The sequence below is a fragment of the Planococcus citri genome, chromosome 1, assembly GCF_950023065.1.
Source record: "Planococcus citri chromosome 1, ihPlaCitr1.1, whole genome shotgun sequence".
Classification (NCBI taxonomy): Eukaryota; Metazoa; Arthropoda; class Insecta; order Hemiptera; family Pseudococcidae; genus Planococcus; species Planococcus citri.
The window spans coordinates 61,114,932-61,141,116 of NC_088677.1; the positions used below are offsets into that span (position 1 = coordinate 61,114,932).

Here is a 26,185-nt window from a genome sequence, read left to right on the forward strand (position 1 = left end):
GTGCGTCTATGAGTGACCAAACTTCACCGGTTAAATTTGTTAAATTATGTCCAAACGTAACACGTACGTAATGGCGAGTTTCGCGGCGTTGCCACATAACACCACGTACATAATACGGCTATTACGTACGTGTTTCACCCGGCATTAGGTCGCTCATAATGACGTACATTTTGCATCTAGCGACAGAGGTGTAATGATGAGATTACGAGTGTGTATTACGTAAAATATTTTAAATTGTTTTTAAAAAAAAGTGGTGATCGATACTGTTGATCATCTTTGAGCTTGTGTCTGATAGATAGATAATCAAAATCTAATTTAATAAAGTTCAAGTATTTGAAATTATTTTAGGCGATTCGCGATTTTTTCAATCCAATTTTACTGTAAGGCAAGATTAAGCATTTTTCATTTTTGAATTCAATAAAAGAATGATCGCATAACTGTGCAGCGCGGTTGACGTTAAGGCGTATGTTATGCCCGCGATGATGATCCCTGTCCGGGTTAAGTAAGTCATAAACCTGACCCCCCAGCCAGGTGGGCGATGTCCAGGACATATTCGGGTGCTAACCCCCACTTGACGACGCAGAGCAGACGAATCAGCACGTTGTAGTCACGGGGTTCGGGCTGAGTCTGGCGGCCGAAACATTCGAAGCAGGGGGTACAGAGCATGTTCAGGTTGCCCAAATCTGGAGGAGGACCACCGCCCTGAGGAGGGGTAAATATTAAATAATAGTGCTCAGTAGATATCTATGTCGAAATACGAAAGGTAAAATTTCTACTTTGAAGAAAAATAATCGAAGACCGGTCACTCTGTAAGTATTCAACTTACACAGAAAGCAAAGGCCCTCTTCTAATCAGTGATGGTTTGTTCATTAATCATTTAGTTCGGATGACGAGCGCTAAATTACAATCGAATAAAATGTTTCTTAGAAGTAAAAATTTTGCTCGCATAATTACATAACAAAATGTTTCCTCAGAAGAATTTTCTACAAATTTTTCAATGCATCGAGAGGTCATCGTGGATGACTTCGATGCATCCACATACACGAAGCTAATATTGCTGTTTGCCTCTTTTTTCTTCAAAGTACCAGCTGGATAGATCCGCTAGAATACGCTAATGTTACCGTACATTACCGATGGGATGTCAGAAGGTGCACGTTTTTTGCCTCTTTGAATTTTTCAATGGTACTTGATAACGTATTGGTCACGATTCTTGATATAAGTACACAGACGCTACTGTGGGAATGCTAAGACTGGCCGATCATTATTCGTCTGTTGTGTAGAAGAGTTGTTCAACTTTGCGTTCTTTCGTACGTTATTCTTTTTTCTTTTTAATATGCACAAAGTTCTTCGATTTAATATTTTCATTTTCAAAGTTCGATGATGTGAATAAGCGAATTTTGTGGACCATTCTGGACATTTTTCAATTTCGATTTTTATTGTCTCAGTTTAGATCTGATGTTTTATGTTTTATTAGTTTTACATTTACAGGATTTTTTTTGATCCTTCCAAAACGAAAAAACGACCATTTTTGCTCGCAAGGGGGGTGATGGCTACATGCTACACACTGATTCATTCCAGCTTTCCACAATATTATGGCATTGGATGAAGTTGGGTTCAAGAAAGGCTTTCTTTCATTACGGTTCCTGATCTTTTTTTGTTGTTGTTTCGTGGAGCAACGTGCTGATCCGAGGCAAATATTTTTACTTACCTACTTTTCACTCTCGAAAAGACCATACCTATACTTACATTTTCTCGTTGATCTCGGATCTCCACGATCAAACAATAAGTTGAATTTGACCATTTCAAAAATGAAATCTAAAAACGTACAACGATTCCCAGAAGATTTGGAATTATGAATCTTACGATTTTGGCAATTTTTCTCATCGGTATTTTAGAAAACTCGTAGTTATCCATATAAGTGATACTTATTTAAGCTACGGTGTTGTAAATCTTCATACGTTTTCAGCCTTCATTTTCGAAATGACTAAAGTTTAGCTTATGGAAATGAAATTATATCGTTCAAAATAAGTTTGGTACAGATGTTACGCCCCGAAATACTCGCTTTTCGGCGACAACGACTCTGATTGCCCTTTTTTCCTAAATAGTCAACTAGCATATTCGTTCAAGTCGCGTGTTTTCTCGCACCATGAGCTCAAGTTATCGATAACTATCTGTAGTCTGTATAGATATTCATACGTGTTATAATGTCTTTTGGGGTCCGTTAAGAAAATGAGTTTTTACACGTTTTCCACGTACGTACGCCGTCAAAATGGCGAAAGTTTAGCGTCTCGAACGCTGAATTACTTTACGTGAGGAGTAATTTTCGCGCAGATGTTACCCCTTCGAAATATCTGCAATCTACATCGACTTGAAGTAATTTAACAAACAATAAAAAATTTAAAAAATATTAACGTTGCATTAAAAATGTTTTCTCCTTGATTAAGTATACATAAGTATTGAATACCTAGTTGAAAAAACTCGTCATCCCTTTCGTATCATTTAAACATTTATTAATTTAATATATTATGTACATACATAGATAAAATGAACATTTAAATGCAACAAGTTTCACAATATTATGTAAATATGCCCAAAGTGATTGTGTGTAACGCATCGAAAGGACTAGTAGGATTCAACCTTGAGATTATTTGAATGATCGATCATATTCAACGAGCTTCCAAGTTAACGGTGTACGGTTGAGGTGTCAGCAAAATACCAGCTCCTGGTAATGAACTCGGTCCTTTACCATCGGGGAATGTAATTTTGTAACGATTAAATAACGCAGCAAATGCTAAAAATAAGAAACTCTTCGCCAATACTTCTCCGGGGCAGCGTCTTTTACCTGAAATATGATTGTAATACATTTAACATCAATTTACCTAAGAAGTCTAATTGAAAATAATTGTATTATCGAGTGTAGAGGGAAAATCGAGCTTGACCCAAACAAAAGAGCTAACGAAGGTTTTTTTTTTAATTTAAAATGTCATCAACGTATAAAACCGGCTGCTGAACTCACAGGATTGAAGTCCCCTCCAAAAAAAAAAAAAAAACGTTCTTGGCCAATAATGAGATATAAACCGTTTCTGTATCTCAATTATGGATAGGGGCTGATTGGTATGGTCCCAAAAAAGGGGAATTTTCATGAAAACTCAGAAACTGAGTGAAAATTGAAAATATAGCTGCGAATTCGTGGTTTTAAAGGTTTACGATGATGACTGATGAGACATCCTAAACCCGAATGACCGTTTACTTCAAGTACCCCTTTAATTTTCAGTGTGAAAATAATTACGAAACAACCCATTCCAAACTACGATCTGACGATGAAACAAAAAATTAAATTTTTTGGCAAATTTAACGGAAGGCGAGACTTTTTAGGATTTTTGGTGGAAAAGTAAGACTTTGACAACTTAAATTTTTGAATGTTTGAGTGTTTAAAAATGATGTATCTTCTTTGATGACCAAATTTGTTGAAAAATAACCAAAAGTTATTTTTGGTTAGGTACTTAGAAAGTAACCGAGTACAAGCCCTGCACCTTTGTGTTTGTTTGAATCATTTATTCCTGGTCTCCAACGAGCTCTGCACCTGTTTTATACGGTTCATTTTTAATTGTGATGACAATATTTTGAAAATGTTTTCCTTCGAATCAACAAATTTTTAGGTGAGTACATCACTGTCCAAAGCACTATGCTTTATCAGAGATTCGAAATCGATTTCGTGCAATGTGCAAATTGGGATTGGCAGATGGTTGAGAAGGGGGAGGACGAGGGAATATTCGAAGCGACGATCATCCAGGTACCTATCATATTAGAGATTCAATATAATTTACCTAAGCCAAAAGTGCATAATCCTTCATCAGGAATCAGTTGTCCATCTTCAGTCAGAAATCTTTCGGGTCTAAATACTTCAGGATCATTCCATCTAGCTTCATCATAATGAATCGATCTCAGGCTCATCAAAACGATCGTATTCTGAAATTCACATTATACGTGTTTGTATTCATTTTTAATTAAAAATAATAAGTCCATTTCGAACTAAAATTTCAAGATTTTTATTCTTACCTTGGGAATTAGGTATCCATCTAATGAGGTATCTTTTAAAACTCTTCTAGGTCCTGCTGTAGGTACAACATGTTGGAATCTTTGTGATTCTAATAATAGTGCTTCGACGTACGGTAATCTGTAAACACGTAAATCAATCGATGAGTTCAACAGTTGGTTTATTAAAATAAGATGAAAACTGAATTTTTAACGAATATCGAGTGATTTGTTTAAAATTTCATTAGTAATTGGTGGATGTTTGAGTGAATATACCTTGCTTTATCTTCTATGGATGGTATCTGTTTGGGTTTCAAAACCTTGTCAAGTTCTTCGTGAAGTTTCTGTTGAACACTCGGGTTACTCGCAGTTGCCAGTACAGCAAAATCCAAAGTGTAACTCGTTGTCAGGGCACCAGCGATGAAGAAATCCAAGCAAATGGCCACCAATTGTTCATCTGTTGAAAATAATTTCAGTGAGTGAAGTGCTTTTAAAACCGTGAGAAACGATACAAATCAAATGGTGATCAATTTTCAATCTTTTGAGTACTCGAGTCAAGTGCTCATGAACAAAATTCTCGATTTCGTCCATAACATGGACTTTAGGCAGGTGTCTAAAGTTGTGCTTGTATTAATTGAATGGAATTTTCACCTGTAAACGTGCTAGTATCCGGATTCGCCGATTCCTTCTCGTGCAAATAAGCATCTACGAAATCTCTCGTTTCACTGGTTATGGTTTTCTTGTGCTCGCTAATGATTCCCTGAAAAATGATGTGAAAAATTTGATTAAGTATTGAAAGAAATTTCAATTTCCAAAAATGTAAGAATGTAAAAAAATTACTGATTCGAAGCAGAAGTACTACTTTTCCCATATTCCCATTCCCCCCTCTCCTCCTCCCCCCCACCGAAAAAAATTAATATGTATGCATTATTTTTTTTTGTAATTCCCTGCTTTGCTATTGAGAATTTCAAAACTTTAAACTACGTTGTTTTCTTACTTGGAAAAGTTCGAATAATTTGGCGTTCAACGATTGGATGCAAGTGTAGCCGCAATAATCAGGCGCAATAAATCTCAACCACGGTAACTGGTTCAATAAACCACCGGCCATATCGAAAGCCTTACTACGTTCTCTCAGCAATATCAATAACGCATCCAGTTTGTCATCATCCTTCGAGAACTGTTTACCACCGGTAATAGTCCATAAAACATTTAAAAATGACGACGATAATTTCTTATTCAGCGATACGTCTTCTTGCTTATCACCCAGAGAAGTGAGGAAATTGTCGAGTTCTTCTTTGATCAAATTTTCGGTCACTAGTTTGCCAAAACCAAGTTGTCTGAGTTGTCTTTCGGCGAAATTTCGTTGTTCGTGCCATAGTTGGCCGTCAGTCATGGTAATTCCTGTAATTCGAGATGGGTACGTAAATTCACGAGTTCATTTTGTTGTCAGTCATAAGTCGACAGTTATGAATTATTATTACCTTTTCGAGTACCCATAGTCCTTAACCTGATGAAGAATCCGTCTGGTCTTCCTTGAAATTCATCCCTGGTGAAAACTTGTTGCACCAGTTTACGTCCGAAAACCACAACGTATTCGTCACTGCCCAACTTTAAACTGATTATGTTCGATTTGTAATCTTCGTGTAGCTTTAGTAGAGCTTTATATTGACCTCCTAGTTCTTTGCTTAGTTTTTTGATGAAAAATGTGTTGCCTACTATGGGCCATCTACTAGGACCTAGAATCAGAAATGAGAAAATACATCAGCATAATGATATAAGACCACAGAGTGCTTTTGCAATGTGACAATGTTCATTAAAATATGGATTTTTATAAGTTTATTTTAAAAGATGAACTCGAGTGGGCATTTATATTTGGAGAAAAATCGTGCAATTTAAAGAAATTAAAATTACCTGGAGGATAATTCGGTGGTTTTTTCATAATTGAAATTAAATACAATATAAGAATTACGATAACGGTTACAATAAACAACCACATTTTTTTACTTTGTTCACAAGCTGTGCATTTATACCATTGTAAATATTTAAAACATATCGAGTGAGCTGTCTCTACAAGGTTGTTGTACCTAGACCTATCGACTACTGTTCTATGAAATTTTTCGTTTCCTTTTTTTTTTTCAAAACACGTATTTCAAAAATTATCTATCGTTTCAAGTGTCAAAATAGATAATTATTCACGATTTGTAAATATATTTACATACCTATACTTTGAACAATCAACTATGTTTTAGTTTTGACATACCTACTACATACCTACTTATTTATAATTTTACTCAAGCTTGAACTAAAATGTGGGTAAGTAGTTCGACTATCGTTCTTCGAGAGAGTTTCATCATAACAGACCAAGTCATGTTTCAAAAGCGATGATAACCTTATATTGTCCCTCTTCTGTGAATTCGCTTGCACCACTTTTGCAATAAAATTTAAAAACGATAGAACATTTGAAGAGAATGGGCTAATTTCGTCCATTGGTAGAGGAGAAAAACGTCAATATTTTATTTTAATTTCATAAAATATTTTCTCATCCCCTATTCATGTAGAGGCATCTAATACACTCGGCGTCCACGCACCTTAACAAAAAATAAAATAAATAGGACCATGTAAAAGAACTCGTGTTATTATGAAATTTACACGATGATAATTCGATGATTACTCGCGTCGTCGAGTGTTACAAAGATGAATCGCCGAACTATAAGAGTTTAGTGTACGCTTCGTTTGCGATAATTAATGCATAATTAAACCTAATACTTTTTTCATTATCTATTGATTTACTTTGTGTGTAATATTTGATCGCTAAAGGACATAATCATAAAATTTTTAAAGAAATAAAACACATTAATTAGCTACTTTGCTGGTATTACATATGTATACCTAATTATAACTTTTCACATGATTAAGACTACCTATTTTAAAAATATGCAAAGAACCGGTTAATGCGAATCGGTACGATATTGCATCATTTTTTTTGGCGAATTTTCGCCAATTTTTTCATTCCAAGGGAACCTTATGGTGTATATAATTTTTTAACGAGCACTTTCCTAAGAATACCTATTGAATTGTAAGGAAATGATTTACTGGAATCGAATACGATGTATCATGATTTTTTGGTGAATTTTTTCTGACCTTTGTGATGAATTTTCAGGTGGTCGAATCATCTGTAACCCTTTCGAAAAGGGTGAAATTGCAGTTCAATTTGAAAATTTACAACTTCGGTAGTTTTTAACCGATTTTTTTTCAAACTTGCAGTAATGTTGAATGCTACCGAGAGTTATTCATGGGAATTTTTTGAAATTTTTTCTTGCATGTCTTCTGGGTAAAGCGTGCATTTTAAGTTTTCAAACGATACTTTGGTCACTTTTCTTTTTTCAGAGGTGCGATTATGAAAAAATATGTATAATGAGTAAAAGACCTGTAATAACGCGAAAAACTGATTTCTTCGCAATTTTTCTCGCCCAAATTGGTCAATTTTTTTCAGCAGAAAAGTATCTAAATGGTATCTTCGATTATATAATTGGTAAATCGGCCCTTGGCTCAGAGTTTGAAAATATTCACAATGTACATATTTTAGTAGAGACGAAAACAGATTTTTAGAGCTGAAAAAATTTCATTCGACCCGCCTCCCATTCTCTCCCATGTAAAAAAACGTGCTTTTCGTGCGAAAAATTCCCTTTTCTTCACCAGGTTGATCAAAAGTTTTGAAATCTCTTTGGTGTACAGAAAGATTGAGGGCCAATCCGTGAGATTTTCTTCAATTTTTTTACACTGTTTTCTAGCCAAAAAGCCCAGAAGATAATTTGAAGCTGATATTGCTCCGAAACTAAGAAGGATGCAGGCTAGTTTTTTTTTGTTACCAAAATGTCAACCCCAAGTCACAGTATTTGTGGTATTTTTTTTTTCAAAGTTTTCAAAGTGGTAGGTCAGGGTCAAGAATCCAAAATACTAATTTTTTAAGTGGTTTATCTTTCGTTTTCGAGCGCCTAAAATATATGATATAGTACCTAGCTATACATTATAATAGCTGATTGCATACTTTTTATGTTGATTTTCCTCTCCCTCCGCCCTATATCTCGAGAAAAAAAGTATACGGATCTCGACCAAATTCAGCTGAGTCCTTAATTTTGAGTTTGAAGTAACAGAGAAAAAAATCTATGCTGTGGAGGTGCCCATGGAAGGGAGATATGGGTCACCCAAGAGGAGGATTTTCGAAATAAATCGTCGTTATTTCGCTCTGGTACCTACTTAATCTGTTCGGAAGAATTGACCTGTTCCAGAAGACAGTATTTGAGATTCTGCATCGACCTAGGATATTGCCATTAAAATTCAAGACCATTTTTAGGGTTCTCCTGAGCTGTTGAAAATCTGAGATTGCTAATTTTAGAGTAAACTCGTGTTTTGAAAATATTTTGTTCCCAAAATATTTCGCATTAATTGTGCCAAAGCATCGGAAGATATCACTTTTTTGGAATACAGTAGTCCCAACTTTTTGACCATTAGATTGTCAATTTTAAAAGTCCGAATAAATTGGAAATTTTTTTGGCTATTTTATTAATTTTTTGAAATTAACGATAATGGTAAAAAAAATTGGCGTTCATTAAGACCGAATTGTTCAAATTCACTTTTTTTAAATTGAATTTTTGTTTTGCACTTAGGTACTAAAATGAGGGGAAAATATGAATTTCGAATATTTGGTCAAAGCGACCTCGAAAAAAATGTTCATCGGGATACAATTAACCTGCAGAATAGAAATCCAACGCTGATTTTTGTAAAATGAGGAGAATTACGTGCCATGTGCCATGTCACAAACTTGATGAGAATTCGTAATTTTTGTTATTCGCCAATCGAATTGGCAAAGAGGAAAGATACAATAATCAACAATACTCAACTGTCACAAGTTAAAATATAACTCAAATTGCAATTAAATCTAATTGTACCTATTATTGAAAAAAAAAAAAAAATCAGTATCACAGAAAAATTCACACAAACGCTGCAATTGGTTGGCTGAGAGCTGAGAGTGGTCTCGAGTGTTGAATTCAATGCATCAGGAAGGTTCAGAAACCCAAATCTCTAATTTTTTTCTTTAGGATTTACCTGTGGATTATTTTTGCAAAACGTGACTAAAGTTGGCCTCAATCAAGACGCTCCTAAGTGTTTTTTTTGACGTCTCATCTTCCTCAAATATTACCTTTTTCATATTTATTTTGCAGGGATTTAACTTCATGAAAAAAATTAATGGAACATAAATTCTGGAAAGTGAACAGATCGCAAAAGGGGATTTCTCTCAATTTTGACGCTTTCAAATCATTCCATTTTGGAAATGCTGGCGTCGTATTCGACTCTCAGCAGATAAAAATATCTCGATAGACACTTTTTTCGGAATCATTTTTGATCAAATTTTGAAAATTCATATTTTTCGACTATTTTTAGGTTAGAAACTGTCCATAGGGAAACCATCAACGTATATTTGCTATTTTTCCATTGTGAATTGAATATGCGTGATTGATAAGTAACACACTGATTCAAACATTTATCAAAAATTATGAGAACGATTTCGCATTTGAATGTAAAATAATTTTGAATGGAATTAACTAACTGTAGGATTATCTTACGCATCATTACTTCACCATTCAAAAGTATCTCTAATCAGTCTATTTAATTGAGAAATACCAATCCATTTGTATAAGCACGTGATATATCTCGTAGATGAAGTATAAATTTAATAAGTGGATAGTATCTGCCTTCTCTTATCTTGTAATTGATCGTGAAAATGCAATGAGGTTGAAAAAAATTACACCTAAATGTGATGTGATCAAGTATCTAAGTGTGTAAATTGTTGGGCTATCTATTTTACGAAATACAAATAAAAAAATAAATTATAAACAAAATTACCTGGCGGATAATTGGACGGCTTTATTACAGTTGAAATTAAATACAAAACGGTGGCCACAAAAACACAACCTACGATCAGCAACGACATTTTTTTAGATTTTTCAAAACGTTGGCAGTGAAAGTTGCGTCTATGGATGGTTGTATTGAACTGACGACCGGAGCTTCGAACAGATTTATGCACGGATGCTACGAATTCTACGTACAAAGGTTAATGGTTATCATTATCATCACGTTTCCAAGATGCAGCCATCCAAACGTGATAAAAATTTCTAATCAACTTCGCAATAAAATTATTAATACTTTACAAAAGATGGTGATAAATTAGGTAATTGGAGTTTAATTATTGGCATAATGGGCGCACTTCCGGTTCGTCGTCTACAAACAAAATATTAAGATGGAATATTTTAATGAAAAGGTAGATAGAGTGAACTCGTTTCATTTCGTGTATGTAATGTTTGAGTTTTATCGGCTCTGTACCTAGTAGTATTTGATGATATGCTTAATTTGGATGGAAAATTATTAACAATTTTAGCCACGTGATGTATGTAGGTAGGTATTCTTTTGCGAGCAGAATTCATGGAAGTACATACAATTACCTACCTATTTGATCATCTTTATCGGGTTAGCTACAGTGCTAACATTCACATCGTGGTACTTATCTAATTAGTTATGGATGGTTTGTAGTTTTTGATTATTTCGCAACAATATATCTCAACTTATATAATGTTTTAATCGTTGAATACGAACGTGTAGGCTACCTACAAAATTATCATCCATGATTTCTTTGTTAGAGCGCTTATTGGGAGAAGAATTACGGGGTTTCTGAATCGGATGTTAGGCTCGGTGATCTGAATATCATTGAATAACCTTATGCACCACTATCTCCCAGAGAACACGTGGAATGAATGTGATCACTGATCGTTGAATATCCGCCTAAATTTTTAGTGAAAAATGGGCGTAAGAATTTAAACAGGCTGCAATGGTGATTTTTGCACGATAACGTCAAAATTGAAGAAGATATCCGAGTATCATATCAAAATGTAGGTACAAATTTATTCTTGTTTTAAAACGTTATCTTTTCTGCAAAAACGTGTGCTCATACGAGTAATACACGTTTGGAAATAAAATCACGTTTATTGGTAGCTACTATTGATTTGTTTTAATACAAATTGAGCTACTGATTAGATGTTCTCGAATCTCGATATGTGCATTATGACATTTAAATAGGTGCTAGGTGTAGGTACCTACTACCTACATAATATGTTAACGAAATGGAATTTTTCCTACGAACGGTGTGCTAATGTTTGTTATTTACCATCGAACTATATTATAATGAAGTAATGAAAGATGGATTCGAGTAAATATTTTCAAATAAATACAAACGCTTCGATTCTTCATCTTGATTAATCGATGTTTGTTTTAAAAAATTTTCCATTCGTTCCATGTAAAGACCAGTAGTCTTATGCTTACCTACTTATTTCAAAACTTCTCCATTTTAAAATTTCCAAGCTCCTACAGAGATAACTTGACTGTTTTTAAAATGCTGCGATTAGCTTTATCACGCTATTAATTATCAAATTACAATTAACGCGTTCATCAATTATTAATTAAGAATCATCACATACTCGTACGTACTCAATTAGTGGACGTATGCGATGCACCTATGTTGATTGATAGATATTTTTTGAAACACTTTTTTTTTTGAGTGGGTAGGCAATTGAAAATTAATATTGGAATACTTACAATAAATTCTGAATAAATGTGGAAGTATATTTTGTGAAGGTTATAAAAGGGCCAAGAACCTGAAACCTGATAAACATTTATTCGTTAATTATTTTCTGTGTTGTACGATAAAAGATTCATCTAGGTACATGTAGTCAAGTACCTATCTACATATTTTCATCTGGCCCAGTGGATTTATACATGGAATGTGCCAAAGGTTGAAAAAAAGGTGATCAAGGGTGGCTTTGGAGGGGGTGGGACCACACTCAATTTCAGTTTTTTGGGTTTTCTCCATAAAGATTTCCTCTACATAAAAAATGGTTGTGTACAAAATTAATCTACATACATGAAATTTCCTTTCAAAAATGTTCCATGCAAAATTTACATACGACGCTTCCTTGTCCTCAAAACCACACTCAAAGTTCAATGATTTTTGAAGAAAACTAATTTTGTTAGAAAATCTCGGTGAAATTTTTCCATCGAATTTTGTTTATTGTTATGTTATTATAACCAATGCAATGTGGTCTTAAAAAACAAAAAATTGCTTACTTATTCTGCACTAAACTGAAGACCAATCCATCTCCAATGCATGCGATTCCGTTCATGAAAAAGAGTCGAGCCTTGAATCGTATTGTGCCTGAATTGTGAGACAAAATTGTAGGCACTTTCGGGATGGTACATACACAGGGTGTCTACCAGGTCGCTATAGCGTTAAAAGTCGCGAAAAGTCGCGATTTTGAAAATAGGGCGCTAAAGTCGCGAAAAGGTCGCGATTTTCGCCAAAAATACCAAAAAGTCGCTATAAATTGTCCAAACTTCAAATTTTAAAAACTTTTCTTATTTTTAGTTGATGGCGATTGGTAAAAAAAAAAAACATTTTTTTCGTTGGAAATTTTTTTTTGGGGGGGGGAGGTACTTTTAACTGAAAAAAAGTCGCTAAAAGTCGCGAAAAAAAGTTGCTAAAAGTCGCGAAAAGTCGCTATTTTTGAAAATTAAATTTTGGTAGACACCCTGATACAATTTTTCTATTTTCCTCGGCAGTTCAGTTGTAATCGATCTTCCTCTTCTGGCCAATTCTCCGTAGAAATTAGACCAATCTATTTCGTGCTCCTCGTTAGGTTCAACTCTACGTTGTGGTATGTATAACTGATGGTGTGGTTTTTGGCGAACATTTTTTCTCAATTTCGTTCGGCGAGGTCTTATCCAAGTCAATGGTTCTTTTCGCTCTAGGTGAGCCCAGTGACACGTTGTTGGGCCTCACACGGAGCCCTGAGGACATCCTAGTTCTACGAGCAGAACATTTTGTATGTCTGCCTGCACCACCCTGTCTCTGAAGTAGCTCCAGATAAGATCAATAAGGAGCGGAGGGAAGCCAAGTCTCTTGAGAACCGTCAATATTCTAGGCCACCATACTGAATCAAACGCCGCCTGGACATCTAGCGAAATCATTGCCACTCTGCTGTGTTTCTTTGTGCCTTGATTGAGCTTATCCAATAGAGCTCTAATCGCATGTTCAGTCGACATTCTCTTTCTGAAGCCGAATTGAGTAGGGCTAATAATGTAATTTCTTTTGAGGAATTCCCAGAGTTGTCCGTTTATAATCTTTTCGAAGAGCTTGCCAAGAACTGATAACAACGTGATAGGTCTGTCTATATCAGTCTGTTGTCGCTGAGTCCTTCCCTGGTTTGGGTATAAACACCACGCGTCCCTTTTTCCATGGTTTTGGGAAATATCTCTGGCAGATATACACTCATTAAATAACGTGATTAGTACATAGTTGGGAGTGGTGTTTGAAGAGCACCCCGATGATGGAGTTGACGATGTTGTCAATACCAGCAGACGTGTTCGAGCAGGACTCCGTATTCTACAGGGTGTTCCAGAATAACCTTTCACTTTTGTTTTATTAGTAGCTCTGAGAGAAAAATGGTTACGGAAATTTTTTTATAACCAAAATGAAGTAGAAATGTGCCGTTTTTAGACCATATATTTGAGTTTTCATTATAAATTAAGTTTTAAAAATTATTCCACCAAGATGTTTTCCATCATTTTTGACACAATCGACCAAACGTTTTTTTAAATTATTGAACACTTTGTTGAGCATTTCTCTTCTAATCAGTCTTGATTCACGAATAATATTATCTAGGAGCTGTTTCAGAGTCCTAGGATCATCTTGATATACTTTTGACTTGAGGTAACCCCATAAAAAAAAATCACATGCTGAAAAATCAGGGGATCGAGGTGGCCATGAAATTTCTGTGTTCAGCGAAATTATTCGATGACCAAAATGCTCACGCAATAAAGAAATCGTGTCCGTTGCGGAATGACAGGTAGCGCCATCCTGTTGGAACCAAGTAACTCTATACTTGTGTCTGCGTTTCAATTCAGGAATGAGAAACTCGTTTAACATTTTGCGATACCTCTCACCGTTCACCGTTTCATCAAACACATACGGTCCCACTATACCGAATTTAGCCACGTCCATCCAAACAGTCAACTTAGCGGAGTGTAGAGGTTTCTCGTGTATTATCATCGGATTCTCTGTCGACCAGTAGCGCATATTTTGTTTATTCACATCACCGTTTAGATAAAAATGAGCTTCATCAGTAAAGAGTAACGAGTTCAATGGAATCTCACCAGTATCAATTCTTGTAAGCATATCCTCGGCAAATGATTTTCTTCTCACAAAATCAGTTTTTTGTAACTTTTGAATGATTAAAATCTTATATGGATGGAAACTGAGGTCTTCAGATAAAATTCGTTGCAGAGAAGTTGGTTTGATTTTTAAATTTAACGCTCGTTTACGTATTGAAGTGGTAGGGGTAGTCTGTACTGAATGCCTTACTCGGTCCGTTGTTTCTGGCGTTCTTACTGATCTTTTCCGACCTGTAGGCTTATTTTTACAAGCATGAGCGGTTTTCTCGAAGTTTTTTACCCATAATTTCACTGTTGGCCTCGATGGCACTTCACTTTTACCGGTAAGTTTAAAATGTTTGCGGAAGGCACGAATTGCACTAATGTAAGAGTCATTATTTTTGAAAAAGGCCTTTACAATAAAAGCGCGCTGCACAGCCGTCCACTTCTCCATGGTAAAAAATTAATACTGAAACATAATTCGGCATGTGTTGGCTACCTGGAACCGCTTTTACCATTCCCCTAACACCATTTGAACGCAGATCAGTGCTCACCAAAATGTGAAAGGTTATTCTGGAACACCCTGTACATATTTTTGATACTCCGCTGGAGTTCTGGTATTTTCATCAAACTCGTTTTGCTGATTGTGCTGTTCTTCATTCTCTTTGCAAAAAAGTGGCCTGGTTTAAGAGAGGCCTGACTCCCCTTTTGAGCAAAGCTCGTTGTGGTAGATTGTCTTTGATTTTTTTTTTTTTTGAAAATTGGTGGAAGATTTGATGAAATATTGTGAAGGGAGCACAAAAAACTGAAAATAAAATTTTGGATCCCTGGCGCAAACCATTATTTTTCTTCTGTAGTTTTGAATTTCTAAATTTACATCGAAAAGCAAAAAAAAAGTTTTTGAATTTTTTTTCTGCCTCTCGAAATTGTGAAAACCGTTTTTGGAATTTTTTCCCACGTTTCCAGAGGTTTCGCATGGCTTGAAAACATGATAAAATTTTGTACATATTCAAAAGCTGTGTAAAGTGACCTGAAAAAGTGAGAAAATTTCGAAAACAGTCTTCATTACAAAATGAATGTAATATGACCACTCGATCACCAGAAAAATTTTTTCGAAAGAACTTTTTTATGATTTTCAATGTGAATGGTTCAAGTCAGGCACTAATAATTTTTCCTGCTTTTGGGGTCGCTGTATAATTTTTATCGAACCCCTTCCCACTCCAATTTTAAAAAAATAACGAAAGAAAAAAGTTTAGAGACGGACCACCCTAACGCTCTTAACGTTCTCTATCTGGGATTGGGGACTAATAATAACTATCTAGAGAACCTCACCCCCCCCTCGGGATTTGATGGAAGATGGTCTCAGTGTTAGCCCATGGCCCAAGTACTTCATAATTAGAATTTGAGCTGCCAGTTTTGAGAATAACTCCCATATAAAATTTTGAATTTTAAAATTTTCAAAAATCGTTACTCAGACGCTCAGGTTTTTCCATATTTCACCGACTCATCTACCTCGACATGAGTATGCTCGCTGGTTTTATCCGTAGCCTCATCCAGGAGCTGATAGCCAGTTTCTGTGAATCCAACCAAAACATATTGCTTGGACCGATTGTCCAACTTCTTGCGTTTCTCGGGGTGCACGAAGGCACGAGCAGGCTCCAGAATGCTTATCTATTTAGGGTTATTGCGTGAAGCACGAGTAACCTTGTTGTAATTGAATACATATTCATCTTCATTTATTGTGTTTTAGCAAAAAGAAATAAAATGTTTACTATTTTATCATTATATTAGGTATTTATTAAAAACATTGAATTTGATTTCATTTGATAAACAATATTCGACAAAACTTAGATATCAATAAGTAATTAATTATGATGATTTGCAATTGCGATTTTTTCGTTTTCTTCTTTATTTTCAGTTTACTTTTTTTTCCATACAGTTTTCATCAACTGATTGATGATGAATGCTTACTTGCTTAGAACATTTAGTTCTAAATGTTCTAAGGAGTGATGTCTTCTGATGCTAGTAAACTCATGAGGCTTAAGCAGTAAAAGCTCCCTATAAAGCGTCTTTTAATGTAGAAAGTTGAAAAAAGTGTGAGAGCAAATACTTTCTTGCAATCAGTGAATAGTTGAATAGTTAACGATTGAAATCGATCCGTCGTCTTCTTATGGTCGCGAATTCGCGTGAATGACTGTACTTTATCATCCCCCCCCCCCCAGCTTCCGGCTATTCTAAAACCTCCCAGATGACAGTATGTATTTTGGCTGTCATTGCTGGTTGAAAGGCAAGAGGAGAATTTGTAAAATACTCCTAAATCCATGAGATTAAATTTTTCAAAAAAAGAACAAGGGGATGAAATTTGAGGCATACTCCCTAAATTTGAAACAGTGAAATTTCACTGCTTAGCAGTCACGACATTTTGCCTTTTTATACGCGGTAGTTTCTTACTGCAATACAGTAAAAAATTTACTGACTTGGTCAGTAAAAAATCATTTTCACTGACCAATTCAGTTGATTTTTCACCGTTTTGCAGTAAAAAACTACTGCTTTTAAAAAGGCAAAATGTCGTGACTGCTTAGCAGTGAAATTTCACTGTTTCAAATTTAGAGAGAATGATTGAGAATTTGATTGGCGGCCTCGACAGCAAAGCTCCAATATTTATTGGGCATCATTGCTTCGAAAAGAAGAGCCCTAGTTTTCTCGAGCAAGCCGCAATCTCTGTTGATATTCTTGGTATTTCATAAGATTGCCTTTTTACGTATATTCTCGATGGAATGGCGTCACCACTTTAAAATCTTGGATTTACCCTCGAATCATTGAATCCCATAATATCTTCGGAAGTTTTGGGAAAGTGTCCCCCAGGAGTTTGTTGGAAAGTGGTCTCATGGTAGCCCTTGGCCCAAATACCACATCATCATTAAAAGAGCTCCCACTTTATAATTTCCAAAAATCGTTACCCCGACGCTCAGGTTTTTTCCACGGCGTTATCGTGTGAAAATTCCAACTCATCGTGCTTGCGCAAGGGACTTCTTTCATTCTCCCATTCAGCTAAATTTTTCGTATTACATACATCTTTCAAGAATCATTCAAATTTTCATCGAAAATAAAAAATTTGAATTATCTTCGAAAAATGAGCTATGATACGAAAAATTTAGTTGAAAGAGAAAATATAACATGCCCTTTGGTCAAGCGCGTGGGTCAAAACTTTCCCACAACGTGAGCGTCGGAGTAGCGGTTTTTGAAAATTTGATAATTCATAATTTTACTATGGAAGTTCAACTCAAAATGACAGATGAAATTTTAGTGGTGTGGTCCGTGGGCCAAGGGCTACCACTGAGATTACTTTCCATCCAAATAGCTGGGAGACACTTCATAAGGTTGATGAACGAAACGAACGAGAACCTTTCATTAACCGAAACCGTAGCGGAAGGTCTTCGTGTTTTGAACTGTCGTGTAATTTGGATGCTTTTGACTAATGGAAAAATTTAGTACAGCGAGTTTTTTCTGCATAGAATACGAGGAAAATCGTTTTGTTATATCGGTTATTGCTATGAGGTACCAGCTGTACACTGTACAGCGTTCTTTCTATGTAAACGATAACGTTGGATGGGTGTTACTTGAACTGAGCGAGAATTAAGACGACAAAACGATCGTTTACGTAGTTTACGTGAAATTGATGCGGAATACGAGTTGATTTTTTGTCGTCTTCGTCTTGTTTCCTTTTCACTCGGTGGTTTAATTTGAAAACATTTTTGAAATATACGACCAAGCTGTTGGTATTAGCAGCGGTACTATTCTCACGTTCCTCGACTCCTTCTTCAGTTACGTTTTTTACGACAGATGCGGGTGTAAAGCGTGAAATCGTCGAATAAATTCTAAATAAATTAGACTTTATTTTATACCGAAAAAGAAAAGGAAATAAACTCCGAAAGCTTTTAACGTAAATTTTTGTTAAAGTTGGTTAAACGTTTAGATAGGTACTTGGAGAAGTTCTAATCTACGAATACCTACCTACCTTTTACCATTCGGTCCCTGGAATCTATTGATTTTTTTCATTTTTTTTTCTTAGATCGTGGTTTGAAGGTTTGGGCAGGGGAGTTTAGGATTACTTGAGTGGGTTTGAGGAATGATGAGAGCAGTCCTGTGCCAGGGCTTTCCATTCCCTTGTATTTTTTCGAAAATGTTACTGCTCAAAAATCCGAGGTACCTCTGCATGAGAATAATTGCGAGTTTGTCCAATTATATCCCCTTCTCCTTTTCAACTTTTTGGAATATGACTAGGTACATGTAACTTAGACCATCGCTATCGTCTTGCTCTTCAACTTTAATGACCTAATATGAGCGTATCGTAGTTCAATTCATTGAAGGATTAAAAAGGAAAAAAGGAAACTTGCCACAAGACCTCTCAAGGTTTCTTAGTTTGTCTAATGTGAAAATCCGTTTGGAGCTGACGAAAGTATCAAACAACCTTTTCTTTTCTATTTAAACCGCGTTGAGCTCTCAAGAAGTTTAAATGTGGGGGGGGGGATTCTGCCAAATCAAAATTTTGAAAAACCAATTTTTTCAAATCGTGGCTTCCACTAGTTTTAATCCAACCACATCCTATCAACCTAGTCCAGACAAGCTGGGCGTTCAAATGCTAGAGTACAGCAGAACACAGACACACGCTGTATTTATTCTCTTGCAAAAACTCGCCGTACACATGCGAACGCAGCGATTACGAAAGAAAAAAAAATCAAAGTTCACTTGGGCAATAAATTCAAGTTGGACCGTAAAAACGGAGATTCGACGTTTATCTATTTTTTATTTCCAAATGAAAGCTGTTATATCAAGTTCAATGTGAAACTTTTATAAGCTCATGTAAATGCAACAACATTTCCGAATCGTACTCGTACACGAAATTTCCAATGATTTTTTTTTACTCCCCCTCCCCCTCCTTGAAGGAACAAGAAGATTCTTTTGTAGCCTCCACTTCATCTTTCTCTCTTTCGTATACTCTCGGTTTATTATAGTTGTGTCGTACGTATTTTTTTTCCCTCAGTCTCTCGCTATACATAAAAATCAAATACGCCAACGTTTTATTTATGAGTTGAAATTTTATCAAAGTTTTGCCTCTCTCTGGATACCGCACCGCTACGCTGGTTCGTTTCAACTTTATTAAAAATACCATCAGTCTGTAGCCGAAAAAATCGTATAAATTTATCGCCTTGTATACTATAGATATACGTACCATTCGTATACAACAGTATGCTATATTGCTATACACGGTTTTTCACCATACAGAAATTTAAAAACCGTAAAATGTAACAGACAATTAAATTCAATCGCTCATATACGTCATGGTGGCGTAATTTTCTGCTCGAATTAATGATTTATTCGCGCCATCACGAATTTGAAATCGTATACGGTTATTTTTTTCCCCTCTCACCTCGGCGGCGGGAAATGGATAAAGAAAAATTTCAATTCATTATGTGTAAGCACTATAAACGAATAGTCTCTCGCTTTAAACTTTCTTATACTGTAGCTTCTTTCGCACCCCTTTTCGTCGGCTTCTTATATTCGTTTCATAGCTCGAAAGTGGCGCTATAAATAAGCAGCCCAGCCTGCGTAGCTGGGGTAGTTGCCTTTTATCGAGAGAATCTTTATTAGTTTTACATTCAACTTTAACCTCTACAAGCAGATTTAACCCAACGGTAGACGATTTTGCCCTTTGATAAATAATTCGACAAATTTCCAAGTAATTTGAGTCCACGTGGAGATGGTGGTGTTTTTCGAGATACGTTACAACACGTTTTGCATGGTTTGCGGAAAAGGAAACAAGGTATATTTTCGTCTTCAGTTTTGTTTTCAAATAATTTGCAAACAAATTATATTACGAGTAGCATTGTTTTTTTGAAATTTTCAACTTTGACATTTTTCTTTTTGACGATCAAAATTACAGAAAGTTATGAGAGGATGCATACAGAGTGTCCAAGAGTGAGGGATTTCGATATGTTTTGATGAGCCAAAATGAAAAAAAAAGTCCTAGTAAAAATTGAAAAATTGAATAACAATCGAAAAAAAAAATCGTAAGAGCCAAATTTTTGTGACAGAAACTTTGAAGACTCTTGAACTACTTGCACCCTCGCTACGCTCCTGTTTTTCGCTTGTGTTTGGAGGTGACTTCATCCCCACTTAATCCCCCTTGGGCTTCGCCCAACCACCTCCTACAGATGTTTTTTTCATGTTCTGCGCTTCGATTTTACATTGATGTATGTGTCATATGAGGATGAAAAAATATTACTACTCTAGTTGAAAAAGGAGTATTATATTTCATGAGTTCTGTATTTTATCAGAATCCTATACTCTCCATCTTTAATTTCAATTATCATTTGTACTTTCCTTTCTTCACTTGCTGATATTCCTATACAATAAAAATGAGTTCCCTTTTGGCCCATAATTGAACAAGCATCAGGTCGTGAAATGCAATATGATTTAAGTGGAGAAATGAGAGATATTAAGCACATTTAAAATGTTGACATGCTGGAAGTCATCCAATTTGAGCTTAAACCGTTGAAAAACATCGACATTTTTGACTTTTCTTTTCCTTTTTTCCAAAATTGGACCTGCCACAATGGCTATTTTGATTTTTCGTCAACTGCAAAAAATTTGAATACATAATATAATATGTAACTACGTTTCTTAGTCTGAAGTATGTCTTACTCTCATCGACGAGCTGAAACGACTTTCTCAGCACATTTAGCTGAAGAAGGATCTTCTCCTCTACAGCACTGAATTTGTTTAGATTTCGCTTAGCCTTATGCTTCTTATTTTGTCGGCACTTTGTAGGGTGAATGGATCGTGGCTCGACTCCGTCGGATCTCTGCATCGCGACAAATACGCGATCCAGGTATCAACGACGTCATCCTTGAACGCGACGACGCTAGACATGAGGTGCCGACTGGTGAACATGAGAGGATTGTGAATAAATCAAAATAAATAATAATGGCTTACCAAGTGGAAAAGTACCATATTATCTTCGAATGCAACGCAAATTCAACGCGCAACTCTGCTAAAGCGTTCAAATTATCCTGAAAAATAATAATACCTAATATAATAATGAAAAAAGGTAACTCAAAAGTACCTACCCAAAAAAGCTGGAAAAAGTAATTAGAAAGTGGCTTATAGAAAAAATATTTTGGAAAAGTTGGTCGATGACCATTGAGATCAAATTGTTGCCTTTTATTCCTTTGTAGAGGTGGAACTTTTTGGCGTCTTTCATCGATGGCGCGGAATTTTGGGGTTCAGTTCCTTTAGTCAGTGTGATCGTCATATGGCTGCCATATGAATGCCCTTTTAGTCTACCAGGCCTTGACGTTGGCGGATTTTCTCGACCTTTGCACTAAAATAGGAATTTCCTCAATAATTTATAATTACTAATTCAAGATATAGGTAGATTATAGAATAATTAAAATTTAATAAATTATAATTAATAAAATTGAAAATTAATTATTTTAATAAAATTTTAAAGTAAATTTCTATAATTAAATAAATTACATTTTTTATTACCTACAAATTGATTATAAAACATATGTCGTAACAAAGTACATAGATATAGACTTTTCATAGAATATCTAATTTTTGACCCCCTCTCCCCTTTTCATGCGTCAGAAGACCCAACTTTCCTTCAGCATTCATTTCGGCTTCGGTTGGACTAATGGACAGAAGGTTGGAACTGGTACAATGTAACACATCAATAACAACATTTTGCTTATCCTTATGACAATAAATCAGAAGTTTAGCAGACTTAATACCACTCAGTGCCATAGCAAGCTGTATTTGGCCATAATATTTGTGATTATACTCATAGCTGTTGAGTGTGTGGGTGCCAGAATCAGAAACCTTCTTGATGCAGTCCAGCTTTACACGCATTTCAGACATTCATGCAAGGTTGAAAATTTGGAAGAATTAGCTTTTAAATTACTCCCAGTAGCGGATAAATAAGATGTTAGAGAATTGAAAAATGTGTGTGAATGGAATGGTACATTTTCTCGAATAATAGTTTTTGATGTGGATACATATCGTATTGTGTGACTCTGTTTTTAACTAGTATACATACAAAGAACAAAGATGGTGGGTTTTGATTTTAAACGTATTTTTTGAAAGAAAACAAGATCTTCTCTCGGCCAAAACTTTTGTGGTGAAAAATTATTGGGAGTAATTTTTTAAATATGTACTGGTACACTCGCATCCCTCTTTAGTGCACCTGAGGGAGCTGCATCGTATTATTTATGCGTATGTGTTTGTTTTTTCGGAATTCAGAATTTTCTAAATAATAATATTCTCGCTTCACTTCAAAGTACCTATAATTGTTTCAAGAAGGGAACTTCCAATTTCCACCGTTTTTTATTTCCTCGAGGAGTTAACTCACGCTGAAGAATCCTCCTGTTTAAAATCTGGAGCAGTTGCTTTCATCTTCCGCCCTCGCTGTAGTGATTATTTGTTGACAGAAAAATATCGGTTGGGGTGAAAGATCATGTGAGAAGCTGATTTCTAGTGTGCTGCTCTGATTTGATATCCATTGAGTGTACAAACTACACGAAAAATCAATCTTGCGCTGTTCTGAATGAACGCGTTTCCCAATTATGGATCTTAGCTCTTCTTTGTCTCATCACAAGGTTTTGACCGATCGCTATGGGGAATATGCCTCCTAATGCGGCCAGTTCGAAGGGATGATTCCCACTTCGATCTATTGAACTCTGGTATTTTTTTATTATGGCAGGTATTACAAAAAAAAATGAAATGTTTATTGGGGGTGGGGTGGGGGGGTTATGATTCGCTACAGTGATGGAATCTGTAGTGTTGATCTTCAACGTATGCTTGCAGGCATGTGTTGAGACATTTAATTTTTAATTCACCGTCATACGGTGTTTTTCAGTTCGTCTCTGCTACTGGTACACTTTTTACTGGATACACACAAGTACCTCTACAGTAAATAACGAGATTCTGAAGCAAAAACAGAATTCATTCGTTTTTATAAAATTGGTTCAAGAAGGTCATAAATGGTGCGATTCGGACTCTTGGATAAGAGCCGAGAAAATCGCGTGTACTAGATTACAAAATCTTGATTACATTTCAAGATGAAGAGTAGAGGGTGAATTTATATGGAGTGAGATTCTCCTAGAAGAATTCTCGATAGTTGAAAATGTATCTGAATATGATGCTACGAACTTAGTTGATGGCACCATTTAGAATGGCTAGATTATTATGCTTCTGTGCTACCATACTTTCGTGCTAGGATCAATTTTTTCTACAGTATTGGTCGAAACTTTATTTGAGGAAGGAGAAGAGCTCAGATCCACAATATAGGGAGCGATCACTTGGAACAGAACAATACTCTTTTGAGTTCGTTTCAGGGCATCAAAATGGACCTGCATACCATCAATAATCAGCTTTTCACTTGGTCTTTCACTGTAGCCGATGGTTTTCTGCTCACGAGCGAGGGCTTTGATTGAAATCCTACTCGCTAATTTGAAAATTTGGGTTTCTTACGCAACTTCTCAAGTTTCATCATTGAAATTTCATACTAATTAGCGAAATAATTAAGGTCCTTGAGAAATTAATAATTCGGTACATTATTCAAACCAGATTGTCTGGTTTAGGGACTTTTTGTTTCCTCTTTTTGACAATTTTTTCGGCGTTGTTCGTGGTTATGACACCTTTATCCAAGTTCTCAATAGTTTGATTCGATCAAATCAAAAAAAAAAAAAAAAAGAAAGAAAGAAAGAAAGAAAAAAGATAAAAATTAGTAAAGATACGTAGATTTGGACCAAATTTACAGGGGGTATAGTAGGTACCTTGAATTGAAAGCCCGCGAGAAAAATTTTGGGTCCCTAAAAGATTGAAAATAGGCAGAACTTTAGGGTCTCGAAGTTTTACAATTTTCAACTAAAATTGTGTTTTTTTGACACCACCTGAACGTGGGCCAAAATTTCTGAACCAGCGCTAAGAGGATGCGATTTGAGTGTTAATATCCCTTTGAACCGTTACTGGTTCGATTCGACACCATTTTTGTTCCCATCGGAGAGTTCAAAAGTTGACAAGTTGAAAAATTTGAAATCTCTCATTTCTTAGAAACTTTCACGAAACAGTTCGCGATATTGCTCGAACATTTCTTGTGAAAAAGTTGGAAGATTCGGGGGGCTTGGTTGGAAAATTAGCTGTTACAGCGTTGCCAGTGTTTTGAAAACTTCTATGAAAATAAGCTAGTTTTTTACAATTCAGAAATTGCAAAGTGATTTTTTCTTGTCAACAGATGAATCAATTTTGATGAAAATTCATGTTGTACAGCAGTGTAGCCAATCTTAGAAGACTTTATTGGATATGTGTTGGTGTCTCGAAATCACACATCAACGCAACCAATGAGCAAAACGCAAAAACTTTCTTACAATCAGCGGACCTAGCTGAAATATTTTTTCGTCCGATTAATCTCGTCCATGTTTTTTTTTTGCGGGTTTCTACTGTTTCAATTTGGGTTTTTTGAAGAACAAAATGATGCTTAAAACCACTAATGAGATCACATTTTTTTCAAAAGTATCAATTTTAACACTTTCTATATCAATGAAAATTTCATCGAACTGAAGTACAAAAAAGCTCGATCTTTTTCACTTCTCCAGGTAAAGATAGTGAGAGATAGTAAGAGACTTATGGCGATTCTTGGGTGGAATAAATATAATATTAAGCACTCGGGTAGACTCCAGGAATTATTCCTCTGGATGAATAATTCCTCTAGGGGCCTGGCTAGCTCAAATCACAATAAGCCTAAATTACTCTCACAAATACACAATAAATAACGTAACACCGAAGTGACTCACCAATACTGTATATTTGCACAATTATAACAATAACGAACGATTCAAGTTAACACGAACAGATTAAGACACACTAATTGTAACAACACCTTAACACTAATGAAAGTCCCAAATGAATGGTCGCAAGGGTATTACTAAGGATACTATTTATCTATGAGAACACTACTCCGCGTCGACTCAGGATAGAGAACTGGCTTGGGATATTTGCTCATATCCTGGTCTAGGACCAGGACATCGCGAATATCCCAGTGTTACCAACCTGTGTCTCCCTAATATCCCTCACGTAGACAGTTTAGGCATGGTAGTATATCACATATGCCCCCCGTGGGTTTACCCTTAGGCAATCCACGGAGAAACACACGGTAAACATGTATACTACCGCGTACCTAATGTCACTGTCCTGTAGGACACCCCAACTGCCCCCCGTGCGTTACTGCGAGAATATTGCAGACACGTTGGAGTGGTGTTAAATTTTGTGAGTATAAGGGACCCATTCGAAGCCCCGTAGGTGGCCCCAAGTGGCTCTTCTTTCGAAAATCCCCTTGAGAACCCCCTGTCGGAGCCTGAATAGCACCCTTAGTACCAAAACAGGGTCGAACGTGTTTTTGTGAGAGATATGTGAGGAAGATAGACTGGTCAACACTTACTTGTTTTGATTTAATGAACATTACAACACATGAATAAATCACAAAAGGTAAGGAATATAAAAGGAGAAATGCAACTTAAATATACATATCGAGTAATTTCAGTCCTTATCGAGTTTTTAAATTTTATAACCTATTGGTTATAGAATTCGTGTAGATATTTTCTTATTACCCATGCCGGAAATATCTACGTCTGGCTACTGCAAAACGTCTCACAATAGCCATATAATAAAGTGAAAAAAAGTAAAACAAACTGAACACAGTAAAAAATAAATAAATAATTAGATACAAAAAAACATACAAAGTTGAGGAGAGAAAAAAAAGTCCAAAATTATATGTATATAGTGTATACGAAGGGTTAAGCACAACAACACATTTACAAAATACTAAACGATG

The 26,185-nt window shown here is 35.7% G+C and overlaps 2 protein-coding genes across 5 annotated transcripts in view; one reads left to right on the forward strand and one right to left on the reverse strand.

The window, feature by feature from the left end:
- LOC135833205 (neural cell adhesion molecule 1-like) overlaps nt 1–26,185 on the forward strand; it is a 623,372-nt gene that overhangs the window by 8,774 nt on the left and 588,413 nt on the right. The gene's annotated exons all lie outside the window — the stretch shown is intronic.
- On the reverse strand, nt 2,489–10,106 carry LOC135833178 (probable cytochrome P450 305a1). 2 transcript variants are annotated; one of them, XM_065346845.1, is made up of 8 exons: nt 9,940–10,106; nt 5,517–5,771; nt 5,033–5,436; nt 4,687–4,795; nt 4,312–4,492; nt 4,060–4,177; nt 3,828–3,969; nt 2,489–2,842 (listed from the first exon to the last, which is right to left on the reverse strand). In XM_065346845.1, exons 1-8 carry the CDS (start codon nt 10,025–10,027, stop codon nt 2,667–2,669), a joined length of 1,473 nt encoding a protein of 490 aa, XP_065202917.1. In that variant the 5' UTR covers nt 10,028–10,106; the 3' UTR covers nt 2,489–2,666. The 2 variants fall into 2 exon arrangements, with proteins under 2 accessions (XP_065202917.1, XP_065202918.1); XM_065346846.1 differs by lacking the exon at nt 9,940–10,106 and adding an exon at nt 5,947–6,046.

What these genes read in the sequence shown, in the direction of transcription:
- LOC135833178 (XM_065346845.1), bottom strand. Translation starts at nt 10,027, where the DNA reads ATGTCGTTGCTGATCGTAGGTTGTGTTTTTGTGGCCACCGTTTTGTAT. An exon ending in AATTATTCGAACTTTTCCAA is followed by an intron (nt 4,796 to 5,032) that starts GTAAGAAAACAA and finishes ATCATTTTTCAG; the next exon opens with GGAATCATTAGCGAGCACAA. An exon ending in ATGGATACCTAATTCCCAAG is followed by an intron (nt 3,970 to 4,059) that starts GTAAGAATAAAA and finishes TGTGAATTTCAG; the next exon opens with AATACGATCGTTTTGATGAG.